The 16,817-nt window shown below is 38.0% G+C and overlaps 2 protein-coding genes across 2 annotated transcripts in view; one reads left to right on the top strand and one right to left on the bottom strand.

Annotated features, from left to right (window-relative positions):
• The window catches only part of LOC134538513 (dipeptidase 1-like), a 326,561-nt gene that overhangs the window by 258,918 nt on the left and 50,826 nt on the right, over positions 1–16,817 (bottom strand). The window contains exon 2 of the mRNA XM_063379897.1: positions 6,554–6,681. The gene's annotated coding sequence lies outside the window, so the exon portion shown is untranslated. The remainder of the gene's footprint in view (positions 1–6,553; positions 6,682–16,817) is intronic.
• Positions 3,361–5,130, top strand: LOC134538047 (uncharacterized). The gene has a single exon (XM_063379021.1). It carries the CDS (start codon positions 3,361–3,363, stop codon positions 5,128–5,130), a length of 1,770 nt encoding a protein of 589 aa, XP_063235091.1.

Here is a 16,817-nt window from a genome sequence, read left to right as displayed (position 1 = left end):
GTCAAAATGTACATGTTCATACTTATGTAAGCGCATCAGGTATAAGAAGTATTTTTGATTTAATTTATTAAACTATTTTAAATATGGGTTACCAAATCTATCAAAGTTTGAAACATAGCTTTTGTAACAGCAAAAATATTCATCAGGACAATGAACTGAATATAGAGTTAATTACAATTATGTATACACATAAGTTTAAGTAATTTATATTTCCCGTTCTTTGTGCAGTGTAAACGTACTTTTTTTTTTGATATAGTAATTAAATTACAAAATATATTGTTTCATTTCAGAAATTAAAATAACTGGTTCATTGATGAGCGATGAAAGTAGGTTGTCTTTTTTTTCTTCGAAATCAACTTTAAAAAAATATATTAAAATTTTGTCTTCTTCAAAATATCAAGTGAGCAAAATAATATCAAGTAGTACAAAGTTTCTTTTAAGGGCGGTTAAATGAGGGATGTGGTAGTATTTCGAAATCTTATGAAGACAATTATATTCATTAATCGTTTATTTAATAAAATATAAATAGTAAATTTTTCAAGTGGACGAATTTCATCAAGAGGAACCAGAAAATGGAGCAAGTGGTTTTTATAAATGTCATATAGACAGTTATTTTCCTCGTTTCTCTAAACTAGTCGTGCAAATTTATTTGGTCAAGATTCAAAATTTCGTCAAGAAATTCAACAATTGCGCTTTATAAATTGGGAAAGGGTGTGAGGTTTGTTTCCAAAACCTTATGAAGTCAGTGCCATTATTCCAGTTCTGTAAGTTAAGTGTGCTTTAAGTTCTCCAGTTAAAAATAAAACTTTAAATAAGTATAAAAACAAAAAACTAATCACTACCCTATACATAAACAATCTCATCGATTGTGTTCGTAGCATAGTTTCTATGCCTAACTACAGGAAAATAACACAACATTCAGAACTATGTATTAAAAGTTATTAAAACATTTTATTAAACTAATACCAATGAAAATATAATTTCCTAAATTTAGTTTTGAAATACAATAATAAGTTGTAAAATAACGATTAAAGAAACTATTTTGTTGCCGAGATTTGAAGCCGGGAACGTTACAATCTCACCATGCTCTTAACCATTCATCTAAAGATTTGTTATCAGTCAAGCAATTTCAGATTAACAGCATAATTTTAAGGTCAGGATATTTTTATTTTTGCGACTATTAAAAGTTAATGAAAAGTATTTCAGTATAGTTTTACGATCACGAAGAAATATTCAGCACACTGAAACGCTTGGTGCGTCTTAAGATGTTCACGAAAGGGAGTACGAATATATTGGTTAATATTATCTTTGAAAGATTTGTGAAATGGGAGTGCATGACTTGATGTAATCTTTTGGACATACGCCATTGCTAAGCACTATTTCTGTTGAAGCAAACTAAAAAATACCCAAAAGACAAAAAAACACAAATTAAGCAAAAAAAATTGCTATTGCCAACAGGATATAAAATCACATAATATTCCATAACAGGAATATAATCAACAAACAAAGAAAAAACAAAGAAAAAGGAACTATGAGAACGGAAAAACCCCCACAAATGATGACAGCACAAAAATATTGAACCCAAAAAATTCAGCACAACAGTTGAAACGTTTTGTAATTTTTTTGTCTCGTTTCAACTGTTGTGCTGAATTTTTTGGGTTCAATATTTTTGTGCTGTCATCATTTGTGTTTTTTTTTTTCGTTCTCATAGTTCATTTTTCTTTGTTTTTTCTTTGTTTGTTGACCATATTCCTGTTATGGAATATTATGTGATGTTTATATCCTGTTGACAACAGCAATTGTTTGCTTAATTTGTGTTTTTTTGTCTTTTGGGTATTTTTTAGTTTTCATCAACAGAAAAAGAGCTTAGCAATGGCGTATGTCCAAAAGCTTACACCAAGTCATTTTGGTGAATGCTGCCTCACGCGAGTTCACCATCTGCACGACTTCGGTTCGGCGGTAGCGACGGCGAGTTTCCCCCCCTGTGGGCCTCGCAGTTGCCCTGAATACTAACGACAAGCCACAGGCAGGAGAACCACACCACCTCCTCACTCGCAACACTAGATCGACAATTTCCAAGCTCCTGTGCACGAGGCTTCTATCACTAGTCACATGCATGAGAGGTTGGGAAGCCTTCATTCCACAGACGAGAGAGCGACACCCGAAGTTCATACTCGCTTTCTTTTTCTGTACGACAACAGGTGTATTCATTTGGGATGTATCTTACTCATACGTCATACGCCGTTTTATCTCATTGTATAAACCGGTACGGCATTAAATTTTGCGGTCGATTAGGATAGGTTAGCTACATTATAAATACTTTAAAACATTGTGGATGGTTGGTTATATTAGGTAAGTAGAGCTACATTGAAAATACTGCATGGTTGCTTAGCAAATAACTTTTTAATATGTAGCTATCCAGCGCTAGGAAACCGTTTACATGATTTCACAGTATCTTTAATGTAGCTATCCTAACCAAATCAACCGTCCACAATGTTTTAAAGTAATTATAATGTAGCTAACCTAACCTAATTGACCATTAGTTATCATGAGTTGTCCAAAATAAATATTCACAGACACACGGCAAACGAAAAATATGGTGGCGTACAAATAAATACCGTTGCATTATTTATGGTCTTTCCTTTTATCAACACCGCCATATTTATTTACAATAAACCAAAAAAAAAACGAAGATGCACGATCGGGCGTTTGGCACTCTCGTCTGTGAAAAGAAGGCTTCCCTGAAAGGTTTGAATGGAGCCATCCACAGACACCATCATTCACGAGCAGCAGTAGTATAATAACGGCCACGAGTCACGTGGTGTGCGGGTGGCGGTTTCTGCTGCCTCGGAACCTACATCTCCTATGACGTCACGGCGGCCATCTTGCATGACCGTGACCTTAGCATTGACTTGACCTTGACCAACGTCCCACTTCCCGAACATGGCAATTTTCGTTACAGTCGCCATCTTAGAAGGGTATGACGTCATCGTTGCAAATTTTTTTTGGCAGCCGCCTTGAATTTAACCATACTGACACCAAGCACCTTAGTTCCCGAAAATTTAAACTTTTCGTTATGGTTCCCATATTGAATTATGAATTCAAATCCACCATCACATTTTTGCCTAATCAAAATTTTAAATGACAGTTATAATATTTTCCTAATAAAAAAGTAATTTTTGAAATTTTAAAATGGTTTCTCATTAGAGTTGAAAATGCCTACAGTATTTGACTAGTTTTATCCAGGCTTACAAACCTACTGTCTCTATTACTCTCTTTGTCAACATAAAAATTTGTGTTGAAAATGTATACATAATATGATGGCGGAACGTGTAAAATCAATAGCAAATCAGAGAGTGAATGTCAAACCTGCTCCTGAGGTGGAAATTGCCTTCAGCTGTGGAGATAAAGTGGCTAGCAAGACGGTCCCACTGCAAGTTGAACAATCTGGCAACCTCGCACGCTAGGAAATGGCATCATTTCCCGACACCTCACCCGAGATACCACCCGGGGCTCATAGAGATTCTGCGCCTCTCTCTAGAGCTGCTCCACCTGGTGGAGCGCTATTGCCCACCTAGACCCCACCTGGTGGAGCGCTATTGCCCACCTAGACCCCACCTTGTGGAGCGCTATTGCCCACCTAGACCCCACCTGGTGGAGCGCTATTGCCCACCTAGACCACACCTGGTGGAGCGCTATTGCCCACCTAGACCCCACCTGGTGGAGCGCTATTGCCCACCTAGACCCCACCTGGTGGAGCGCTATTGCCCACCTAGACCCCACCTTGTGGAGCGCTATTGCCCACCTAGACCCCACCTGGTGGAGCGCCATTGCCCACCTAGACCCCACCTTGTGGAGCGCTATTGCCCACCTAGACCCCACCTGGTGGAGCGCTATTGCCCACCTAGACCACACCTGGTGGAGCGATATTTTCCACCTAGACCCCACCTGGTGGAGCGCTATTGCCCACCTAGACCACACCTGGTGGAGCGCTATTGCCCACCTAGACCCCACCTGGTGGAGCGCTATTGCCCACCTAGACCCCACCTTGTGGAGCGCTATTGCCCACCTAGACCCCACCTTGTGGAGCGCTATTGCCCACCTAGACCCCACCTGGTGGAGCGCTATTGCCCACCTAGACCACACCTGGTGGAGCGCTATTGCCCACCTAGACCCCACCTGGTGGAGCGCTATTGCCCACCTAGACCCCACCTTTTGGAGCCCTATTGCCCACCTAGACCACACCTGGTGGAGCGCTATTGCCCACCTAGACCCCACCTGGTGGAGCGCTATTGCCCACCTAGACCCCACCTTGTGGAGCGCTATTGCCCACCTAGACCCCACCTGGTGGAGCGCTATTGCCCACCTAGACCCCACCTGGTGGAGCGCTATTGCCCACCTAGACCCCACCTTGTGGAGCGCTATTGCCCACCTAGACCCCACCTGGTGGAGCGCTATTGCCCACCTAGACCACACCTGGTGAAGCGCTATTGCCCACCTAGACCCCACCTGGTGGAGCGCTATTGCCCACCTAGACCCCACCTTGTGGAGCGCTATTGCCCACCTAGACCACACCTGGTGGAGCGCTATTGCCCACCTAGACCCCACCTTGTGGAGCGCTATTGCCCACCTAGACCCCACCTGGTGGAGCGCTATTGCCCACCTAGACCACACCTGGTGGAGCGCTATTGCCCACCTAGACCCCACCTTGTGGAGCCCTATTGCCCACCTAGACCACATCTGGTGGAGCTCTATTGCCCACCTAGACCACACCTGGTGGAGCGCTATTGCCCACCTAGACCCCACCTGGTGGAGCGCTATTGCCCACCTAGACCCCACCTTGTGGAGCGCTATTGCCCACCTAGACCCCACCTGGTGGAGCGCTATTGCCCACCTAGACCACACCTGGTGGAGCGCTATTGCCCACCTAGACCCCACCTGGTGGAGCGCTATTGCCCACCTAGACCCCACCTGGTGGAGCGCTATTGCCCTCCAAGACCCCACCTGGTGGAGTGCTATTGCCCACCTAGACCCCACCTTGTGGAGCGCTATTGCCCACCTAGACCACACCTGGTGGAGCGCTATTGTCCACCTAGACTCCACCTTGTGGAGCGCTATTTCCCTACCTAGGCCCTGGTGGAGGTGATTGGTTGAACTGAGTGAACATTATTCTGGGTTGTGCGTGTACACTATACAACATTAGGTATAGAAATAATTTCCCTAAACAGAGAATAGTATTTTTAAACCAATACATTTGTGTGGGAAATTTACCATGAAAATACTTATATCTTCTAATACATTATACTTTTCTTGAACATATTTACAGGATAGACATCACTCATATTAATTTTACCAAACGTATATTAGAGTGAATTAAGTGCTGCAATATAATTTCGATATGTAACATCATAGCTCTTCGGAGACGGCATTTGGTGGGGGCAATTTTGTAACTGCGACGGAAACATGTAACAGAAAGTTCACAAAGACAAAGGGAAATGTTATTTAATCAACTGTTTAGTACGTTTTTAGAAATATGAGTAATATTTCAATATAATTCCTTGTCAGAAAATCAGGTACAAAGCAAGGGTTTAGAATTTTAAAAATCTTTTTCGCTTTTTTCGAAGCCGTTTCATAAAAGTTTAAGATTTCTGTCTGCTAATCGAATTGTTCGATAGACAACGTTGCCACTTTTACGAATTCTAGCGGCAGTACCTGTGATTCACGTCCGAAGAGGTAGTTGAAAAGATAATTTGGCGTATATTTGTCAAGCTCGGCATTATTTTGAAGAATTATGATTTAAATTTTGTGTGAGGCCACGTGAGTTTCTTATCATAAGTGTTTTTGCAACATGAGATCACGTGACTTTTCTCATGACCGAGGTTAGATGTTACACATCACTGGCGAGTTCGCTCCCGTGTTTATATTTATAACCTACAACATTTAATGCAGCATAATTTTATCATTTCTGGCTTAACAGATAGGACAATGATTTTGACACTTGTTAATGTCAGTAATTAATAAAACGTGTATATATTCATCCATGTGATATAAACTTTTTTCTCTGGAAATACAGGTTACAAAATTCAAAATTAAAAAAGTGAGTTGTTTGGGAAAGTAAGTTTACTATCTTATTAAATGCCAAACAATTTTGTAAAGTAACCACAATAAAAGTGAAAATATAAAAATGTATACGTTAAGGGACTTCCATATTGCCTCCCAATGCAGCTTATTTCTGTTTATTATGACGTATCACTTCCTACACCCCGATAATTGGTCAAATAAATTACTATAACTCATGCAGTATCTAAAAAAAAGTGTTTTCCACCTTAAACAGAAGTATTTTCTAAATGAGTGGTAAGCTCTCAGAACATGCACAAGTAACGCTACCTTCGTTTGTACTGATTTGGTAAGGAAAATATAGAACATATAAAAAGATTAACCGTTTTAAGATAATACTGGAATAACATTCAAGCAAAGACTATTCTGATCCATTTAACTTCAATAATACTATAATAATAAAGTTATAAGAATTATAATGGGAATGTAAACTTACCACAGAATTTATGTTTATGAACAGCAGTTTCTTCTTAGTAATGGTGGTTTTGCTGCTCGGAAGAATTCAGCTTTGATGAACCTGTTTACTAACTAACCTCTTGATTCTTCTATCAGCGATTCAAATATCTGCAAGCCAAACAATCAAAGTTATTTGACTACGTGTATGAAACTATACAATTTTAATTTAAGTTTTTGTTATTTTTTGAATTTTTTACGACCGGTGTTCATGCAAACGTGTTTAGAATATGTGAAAATTTAAGTTTTAAATTAAATTATTTCTATTTTTTCTTAAAATACCACACGCATAAGGGTGATACCTAAGATTAATATTTTGAGAGTCAATGTTTATTTTTCTTACTCTTATACGTGAAATATAGTGATGTGTCGTTCGTGAGCGATTCGTTCAAAACGAACGAATCTTTGAGTGAACGAAATCATGTGATTCGTTCGCGAAGTAAAGAATCGGTTCTTTGAGAGTCGATTCCTTGAAAGCTGCACACGAGTCACGAGAACAAACCGGCGAAAGAACGAGACGAGACCCGAACACGTGACCAGTCTGATTCGTTCCCTGGATTCGTTCGTGGAATGAACCGTGACGTCAGCAGTCAGAGTAATCAGTAATAGCTGCGAGGGCGTGCGTATACACAAGAACACACGATACTTGAGAATATAAATAATGGTCACATCTACACCTGACAATGTCAACTTTTAAATAATAATATAAAATTTATTTTTCACGTTCACAAACACAAACTTTGGAAATAAAAAAACTAACAAACCATGTGATCTAAAAATAAAACAGGGAAAGTAACAACAAGAAATGCACCACACATACTATTTTTGTGTAAATTACTTCACATCGCTTATACTGACATTTTAGAGCGGTCCTAAAATTAATTTGTTGTTAATAGCATATAAAAGATAACACGTGGAAAAAATGTTGATTTAACAGTGCTTGTTGTTTTAGAAAAAAAATATTAAATTTGTCATCAGCTAAGAGTCAGTATACAGCTAGACGTCTGGAATTTCAGCTATCGGAGCCAAGCAGATTACGATAACCAGCCAGCCGAAAAGACGTAACTAATACTCCAAAGGGTAAACGAGTTATGATTCTTGATAAGAGCATTCAATGTTAAGAGCCACATGCCGCAGAAGAACGAGAACAAAAATAACGAATCTTCTGAACGAATCAGTACACGTAACTGATTCAAATGAACCGATTCGGTAACAAGAATCGTTCTGCCCATCACTAGTGCACTAGAAATCAATAAATAAAAAATAAGCCACTATATCTCGGGGAAATTTGTTTCTAACACTCGAGGATATGTTTGTACTTATTAAATATAATCAATAGTCACCCTAAAGTTGGTTTCAGTATTCCGCAGTAATTATATGATAGGACAACATAGTATTCCAAAGTCCTTGTAAGATATACTACATTTTAAAGTAATCCTCATACCTGTTATATCCAGAGATATATCCTCGTTTTCTAGCAAACAACAATTTTTACCTGGTTTTTTAGACTAACTTTACGAAACTAAGCCTCTTTAAAAAAAATTGTTATTAATAACTTAGTAAACACACCACATCTACCTATGTTAAATCAATTTTTATTAAATTAGGCCTTAAAGGTAAAATTAATTTTCTACATAAATATCTTATGCATGTTATTTTAAATATTATTAATATTTGCACAAATAACTGAATAAATATTATATAATTGTCCACATTATGTTATAATATTTTTAATTGGTGGTTGAAACAAGATTTCAGAAATTTTAACAAATATTTTACCCCCTTAGTGTACTTTTTATAGGCGCATATTTATGAAATAAGTTTATTTATTACAGAAATAGAAACAGGATAAACCTCTACTTATGGAATCTCAGTAATATTACCTTTTTTTGAACAGTAATGTGTTATACTAAAACTGTAATAATTTTTTTAAATATTTTTAGAAAGTTACAGCTTACGATTTGGCATATTGATATAAAAGTTAAGAACAAATAAAATAAGCGTCACAGAACTTTAAATACGTTTAATAACTTCTTGTAAGTTCATTCACAAAATATGAAAAAACAGTGTTTCAAGCGTAGGTAAAATAATCATTCCAATCATACACCTAGACAATATTGTAATTTAATTTCTCCAAATAAATTTTAAGAAATATTCACATGCTTAACTTAAAAAATGCAATAATGACAACACGATTAAGAAGTAGAGTGTAGATTTTGGTTGAGAAAACCAAAATAAAAAAGTTAATGTTTTGGTTTGTGTTTGTATGAATTTTGCATTAAAACGCAAAATATTTTTCTGCATGTGGCTATACATGACATTTTTCTTGGATGCTTTGTACAGAAAATAAATTTTAACTTTAATTTAGAAGTTTTTTTACTTAATATCATACATTTTATAACAAAAAAAGGTTTAATTAGAGGGAGAGTATATTTTCACTCTCTTGCCTATGAGTTATAGTTAGTCAAGAGTTAGATTTTATTCTGTGGTAACATGCTTATATTATTCTCTGGAAGCATTTTATATGTTATCCGAGTCATAACGAAAAGGCTTTTCTATACAAAAAAGTATTGATTACCGTCATTTTATTTTGTTTTTGAAAACTGAACAATGGTATTCACTCCATATTATATTTTTTCTTCAGATTGTTTTCCCACTGCTTCTTTCTAAAGTTTATCTTCTTTATGTTTTGTGAGTAAACCTACGGCTGCCGCTCCTTCATTTACGTATTAAATTACAAAAACAGCTTTTTCCAGTTTGTGAACTTCTCGTTTTTTGAGCAAGGATAGAATTCTAGCACAATACAGAATTTGTAATTTTTATTCATGTTTTTTTAAAACTATTATTACATAGTTTTTAATTTTCATTTAATTTTTAACTTCTTTTTTTTTAGTTTTTAAGGGATTTTTCTGATATTAAGGAATATGTGCGTTAGTTTTCTCCGTTTGCTCATGATTATTCCTTCCAGTATTTTGATGGTTTTCTTCGTATGCTCATTATTCCTGTCAAGACTTCTGATAATGTTCTCTGAGTGCTTCTTGTTATGTCTGAGAAACCGCACTCTACATGAAAATTTTTTTAGTTATCGTGTCATGCAATTTTATTCAGAATTACATACAATTAGTGAATTTCTGTAACAAAATCAGTACTCTCAATATTTTTATCAAGTGGAATTCAAACAAAAATATCATAACTCTGTCCAATAATGACTTAAGACTGTTGAGAATCACAATCATGTAACACAAATTTCCTTCTCCTTGAGGTCTAATGAAACCCTCCTTCTCTTGCGATCGTTAGTGAGCATCCCGCATCCCAAATGAAAAACAAATAATATTTACCCCCACGCAACGTGCGGCGACATCTGTTGTTGCTAAGCAAAGCTATTTGGCAACAAGTTTTTCAAAATTGAAAATTAACTTTCGCTGATGGATTACTGAAATTCGTATTCAATTAATTTTTTCCAACTAAAAATCTAAATTTGTATCTATCACTAGTCACAGAAGATAACATGTATCCTGGTTTGTTGTCTGCAGCTGAATTGGAAAGACAGATTGTAGATACTGCAGCAAGGATTTTGTCCTGAGAAGGAATGTTAGACTTCACGAGAAGAATGATAGTATTTAAAACCCACTACGCAAAATTTTAAGCTGTAATCAGTGTAGCAAGTTGTTAAAATGAATTGATAGCTTAAAAAGACAAGGCAGAACTTATAAAGCCAAGCCCACTTACGAGATAGAGGACATCGATAAAGCCACTACACTAAGGAAGTGTGTGCTGCATGATGTAAATAATTTTCCTTTTCTTGAGCGTGATTATGTTCATAGCTCTCCTGATCGCGACAATGAACTTAAATTGAAAGATTCTGACCATTTAAGGAAGTATCATCACCGTGAAAAGTGAGAATACATTCAAGCCCATATCAAGTAGATCCTCCATACTTTGGAATAATGATGGACACTTAAAAAGGAAACTTTTAGATTATGGAGAAGCTTCTACGTCAACGATTTCGAGTTCTTACAGTAATTCAGGTGAAGACACAGACTTCTATGGTGATGGCGACAGTGACCCTGAAGCTGGTGACGCGATCGAAGACTGTGATGAAAACCTGAGACCAAAACAATGGAAACGTTGTAATAAAATAAATTATTCTAATAAAGTTACGATTATCACTGGGACGATAGTGATATTCAAAATATGTATAATAAACATGCATGGAAGATGACAGCAGAAGAGATTGATAACGCATCATGGGAAGATCCTAACATATTGATCTACAGGTTAAGACTTCTACATGCTTCACTTAGTGCAGGAAACTATTCGCACATCAAAGAAGTAGTCTTCATTCTCAAAGAACTGACGGAAGCTGACTACATACTGTAACGAATTTTTTTCCTGAATAATATAATTTTCAATATCAAAAGTTTTTTGACAATTGTGGAGCTAAAATATTTTTATCATACAGCGATAAATCAATAAAATATAATAAAAATGTTATATAAATAAATTTAAATTGAAAGGTTTCTCAAACTCAAACCGAAAATGCCATGTTTTATTCTTGACTGTAAAAAATTAATTTTATGTACATATATTAATAAATAGAAAAAAAATGTGCTACCTATTTCTAGCATTTACTGAGATTTTAAACGAGAAAAATTTTTTGTTAAATAATACTCGTTAAGAATATTTCAAATATTTTTTTTTGTATTTAAGCAGGTCGAATGTAAAATTAAAACATGTACGATAAAAAAATTGTTGAAAGTTCTTAGCTTACACGAAGAATTTAGCTTCACTTGAAATTGTGACCTAGATTTACTCTTGTGTGTACTGCTTCAAAGTTGTTTGGTTCTATGCCATTTGGCTCCGAACCAAAAAGTTATAAAACAAAAAAGAAACAAGAAAGAGAATAACGTTAGAATCAGATGCGAGCGATTAATTGCGGCAGACGACAGCTACCGAACCACTGCTGGGACCTTCTTGTCTGGTAAGGCTATGCATGGAAAAAAACGATACAATTAGGTTGACTTTCCATAATCTATTGAAGGCCTTAAAACTTAAAAACGACATACCTTACGGCACACTAGCAAAAATTTAAATTCCTAATTTGGAATCATCAACGTGAAGTCTTGCCGTTAGGTTTCCCTGAATGCGGACATTTAAGATCTGAAGATTTTTTTGAAGTCCTGATAGGTGGTAACGAAGGCTGGAGGAACTCTGACCAATAGTATGCGTCGTGGTCTCTAGGGGCGGTGCTTAGGAACTTAAGTTTACCCTCATTAGAGACTATAAACGTCGCTTAATACTTCTCGAACGTAGGGCCTCCCCCTTACTCCCGGCCTGATGATCAGGCAAGGAGCGGGTGGCAACCACACCTGTAGAACTGGGTGTGTAAGAGGGTAGGCTGGGCTGGGTTTCCAGCGAAGGGGGAGTTTCCACTCCATGAGTCCCACCCTGACCCCCAGCCCTTCTCTGGACCTCTCCTTTCCCAAGGGATCGGCCACTGGGGACTGAGTCCCCCACCCCGTCGGCGTAGCCCCTGTCAGAAAACCAGCGGTACCGCGAGGAGGTGGGGGTCGCCTTGTTCCTGAGAGGCTATGCATTACGCATCAGGGAACCTTTCCGAAACTACGATGGGCGCTAGTCTCGGATACTAGGACGACGTGTCCCGACACCTCAAGCGACTGCATCCCGTCTCTAGTTGTCCTGTTGTTCCGAGCAGCGAGCCACTGCCAGGCCGGGTGGAATCACTGCCACGTGGTCCAGCACCGGCGAGTTGGTTCACTTCCCTGATGGATAGTGAAGTCCTGCAGGCAGAGATCGCACTGCAGGGATGTGGTCCTGTATCTTCCTGACGGGGGGCAGGTGTCACTTCTGCTGTCTGCTAGGTTATCGAGTCGGAGCGCAGGTCGATGCAGCCTATACTTGCAGATACACCTGGTTTCCCATATCTTCATGTCTCCTGGACAAACAGTCAAGCTGTTCTTGGACTTGCCTGTTCAGACCAGCGTGGAGCTGTCTTGTAGCTTCAGCGACCGTTGTATGGCAGTTGGACTGAATTTTGTAGTGGGGGGTGACACGAGTCTCTGTTGGCTTGCCAGAAAAGTAACGTGTTGCTGGGCGGGGGCTGCCTCAGTCTCTATTGGCTCGTAGAATAGTAGGCGTGTCTTCGAAACACTGACGAATAGTTCAACAGTCTGAGATATTATCTTATAGCTTATATAAAGACATTTATCATGGGTTATTTATATTTCTTAAAACTACTCTGGATATAATCCTTTTTCAAGGTTTGCAAGAGTAGTATATTGTAATTGTAGTACACAAATTATAATAGACACACACAAGATTATATATATTATATTATATTATATGATACAGTTTATATAATATAATAAATAAATCGATTCCTTTTATCTGACTTATTCAAGTTTCCAGGGTATAGTTTTCCGTCATCATTTTATTCCTTTTTTTTTTTTATAGAGAGATCTGGTTTATATTGCTTATTTAATACTCCTTATACATTTTCTTTCAAGTCCAAGAATTAAATTCAATTCAATCCGACTGTTCGATTACGCATACACAAGAAGAACAGCCAAGAAACTTGTGTAGGAATTCGCAGGTAAACTTTCATAATTATTACGTATCGGAAAGTAAGTCTTCCATCAGTGATAGTTCATGTATCCAGCTGTCAAAACGTTCAAGCCTTTTTGATAATTCAAAAGTGTAGCTTCGCAATATGTCATAGGTCTTCTTATTTCTTACTATTTGAATAACAGTCTGACAGTTGATACCGGCCCATCTGTAATACATGATACAGCACTTCGTGGCTGGACGGCCACAGTGACGCCGGTAGGCCACTTGTTCCACGCGCCCAGACGGCTGTTGGTGTCTGCACGGCAGCTCATCGGGGTTTGACTCGAGTAACTGCACCTCCCGGGACACTGGCCACGCCTTCATTCCCTTCCTGGAGCGCTTGCTTCAAGCTGGAGCCCACGTGATCCGTGCCGGCTCACTTGTTGAGTGTTCGCACTCAGCCCGGTTATCGGCTGGGTATCATCACTCATCTCGATGTTCATTTCCTGAGTTGACTTTCTGTGTTGATTTCACCTCCGCATTTGGTGCTCTCCAGCCTTCGAGGTGCCGCATCATGGCTCCCTCAGGATTACCAACAGCAGGTGAAGGTACTGCGGCAGCGGGCCACAGTCGCACCTGTGTTTCCGTACCATGTGCGTCTCTGCCTGAGGACGGGAGCAGATAGCAGTTCCCGAAACGTCGCTTGTTTCTGTTTTTGGTAAAACTATTGTGTTTGTTTCGTCTTTTCGTTTTGTCGTGTTTTTGTCTCGTTTCAAACATTGTGCTGATTTTTTTTTTTGGTTCAATATTTTTGTGTCATCATTCGTGGGGTTTTTTCGTTCTCTTAGTACATTTTTCTTTGTTTTTCTTTGTTTGTCGACCATATTCCTGTTACGGAATATTTTGTGATGTTTATATCCTGTCGAAAACGACAATTTTTTGCTTATTTTGTGTTTTTGTCTTTTGGGTATTTTTATTTATTTATTTATTTTATATTAATTTTTTTATTTTTTAGTTTTCTTCTACAGAAAAAGTGCTTAGCAATGGCGTATGTCCAAAAACTTACATCAAGCTGCTGCATATGCTGCCGCAGGTACTCCGCTTCTGTGTGTGTCACTGCTTCTGTGCACTGCGCTGCGGGGAGAGACGGGGCTGGATCCAGGGAATATACTGTACCTAGATCCCCGTTGTACCCTGCATCTGCTTCGAACCTTCGTCTCCACGAATACAAATTAATATGATGATGCGAAACAAAACAAGCAAAACCCTATCTGGCTCTACCGTTGCGTCATTGTCTCCCCCTGATATTAACTAACCGTCATTTGCAAGCTGTGAAAATCAGGCAAATGATAGTTTTTAACGCTTCGGTGACATTGGCCCTTATTATGAATATATATATGGAGACAACCACAGTGACACATTTAGAAATGTATTGATTTTTAGTTTTGATTTACGAAAAAAATAAACAACATTGAAATTAAATTAATGACAAAATATGAAACAAATAAATGTCGTATGAGTTTTCTGCCATTTTTTTACCAAAATAATATATTTATTGTATAATATAATTATGATTTTAAATTATATTAGCTTATAAATAAATGTTCTTAAAACTATTGAACAAGTTTTTTTAAGTCATAATTTCTATTAAAATATAACTTTTTAATGTTTTTAAATAGGGAATATTTAAATGGAATACCTGATAAGATTTGGTCCTGCGTGTCATTTTTTTAAACGTTTTTAAGTAGAGTACTTCTTTGGTCAACAGCTTCTTAACACGTTGGTGTAAACAACACACTGAATTCTTGAAGAATCCGACTTGTACGGAATACATTTTTTACATATTTTATACTGTAAGTGAAATTTATTATGTTTTTTCATGCCAGTCTTTTGCAATAGAATCAAAAATATCACTTTAATGGAAACTTTCCAAATGCCTGAATATTATATATATATATATATATATATATATATATATATATATATATTCAAACGCAAAAAAATAACACATTGAATTTTTTAAATCAGATTTGTTATAACAAGATTAAAGTATTTAAAAAAAATTAATAAATATTTTTTAAAAAATTATTCATTCCTGAAAACGCAAAACGCTAGTGAGCTGAACTGGAAAAAAATGAAGCATTTTTAAACATTATTTGGTATCAACTAAAATAAGGCAGTCTGTTGTGACACACCCAGTGTTGCGCCAGTGAGGGAAGAAATACAGTTTTCCTGAAACTCTGTGCCTCGACTCTCCCACAAGCCACGTATAGGAAGAAAAGTGCCACAAAAGTTTCGAAGCTGAGGGTGTCTGTGACTTACACGAAGCACTCAAGAAGAGAGGAAGAAACAGCACGTGTCCCAGTTACCGACCAGTGAGGCGTGCCAGAAACAAGATATAAGGGTGAAGACAAGGGTGGCAGTCATACTAGAGATATGAAGGTGGATAATCTCCTGGAATAAAAGAACAGAAAAGTTTACAGTTGCTTAACAATATATCTCTTATGATCCACTATTATCAACCCGTCAAAGCTAAATGCACTGTCCGTTTATGTGGTGTATCAAAAAGACTAGCATATTTATTATAATAATGGATTTTTGTTGCTAACTATATATATTTTATTAATTTTTTATGTGGGCAAGTGAGTGGCCCCAACAAGCTATGTATGGTGGTCGCCATACGCCTCCCTAGGCTCGCCTCCCCCCCCCCCCTCTCTTGCCACGAGGCGTAGCCACACACTCCACTCGGGAAAAAACGCCGCTACATTCACATGCCAGCAGATACCAGCTGTCTTGCGAACACATGGCTGTTAAATAATAACTATTCATTTTTATTGGCTTTTTCATAGCCTGTTTTTTCACCATTATAATAATTACTCAATTTTTAATGAGTATAACTTTACAAGTGCTTTGGACGTTCGTCACTTCATCACTGAGGTCCATATTCAGCCAAACAAATCGAAATGGTTGTGGAACGGAACAAAGCTCTGAGGAGTTGCTCTGCCATGCGGTGCTCCTTGCCTACTTCACGAACTTCTATGGAGTTGGTGCTCCTTACACCGCAAATATAAAGAATACGGCTCGTGTCAACAGTAATTAATTCCCGCAATTATATTTTTCTGCACATAGCCTATAAGAAAGGCCATCCAACAAGAGACTTCTTCAAAAGGATGGCGAAACATCTCACGATATTGAAAAACCCTACGTTAAATATTTGTCTAATCAGACTAATTGAATTGACCCAGTCAAATCTAAAATTTCGTAGCCAATTTAACAAAATTACTATTGTTATTAGTCTATCGTGTAAGAAGAAAAGACTGTTGCCTGCCTCGTGGAAGTAGAGCAGAAGAAATAAGAGTAACTGTGCAACAAACAGAAGGAATAAGAAATATTGTCATGCACAGAGACAGCCCTCAGATAACTCTGGAATCGGAAAGAGATAGAGAGAGAGGGAGAGAGAGAGGGAGAGAGAGAGGGAGAGAGAGAGGGAGAGAGAGAGGGAGAGAGAGAGGGAGAGAGAGAGGGAGAGAGAGAGGTAGAGAGAGAGGTAGAGAGAGAGGTAGAGAGAGGGAGAGAGAGAGAAAGAGAGACAGAGATGAATGGAGGTCAGGGTGTTGAGGTGGCAGCCTTGCAGAATGGCGCGTGTGGGATAAAATAAATGTTCTCCTTTTCGTGCTGCG

This window comes from Bacillus rossius, chromosome 13 (genome assembly GCF_032445375.1).
Source record: "Bacillus rossius redtenbacheri isolate Brsri chromosome 13, Brsri_v3, whole genome shotgun sequence".
NCBI lineage: Eukaryota > Metazoa > Arthropoda > Insecta > Phasmatodea > Bacillidae > Bacillus > Bacillus rossius.
Note: the sequence above shows the minus strand (reverse complement) of the source record. Positions and strands in the feature narration are given on the sequence as shown.

Coding starts and splice junctions, on each gene's coding strand:
- LOC134538047 (XM_063379021.1), top strand. CDS start 3,361: ATGTCAAACCTGCTCCTGAGGTGGAAATTGCCTTCAGCTGTGGAGATA.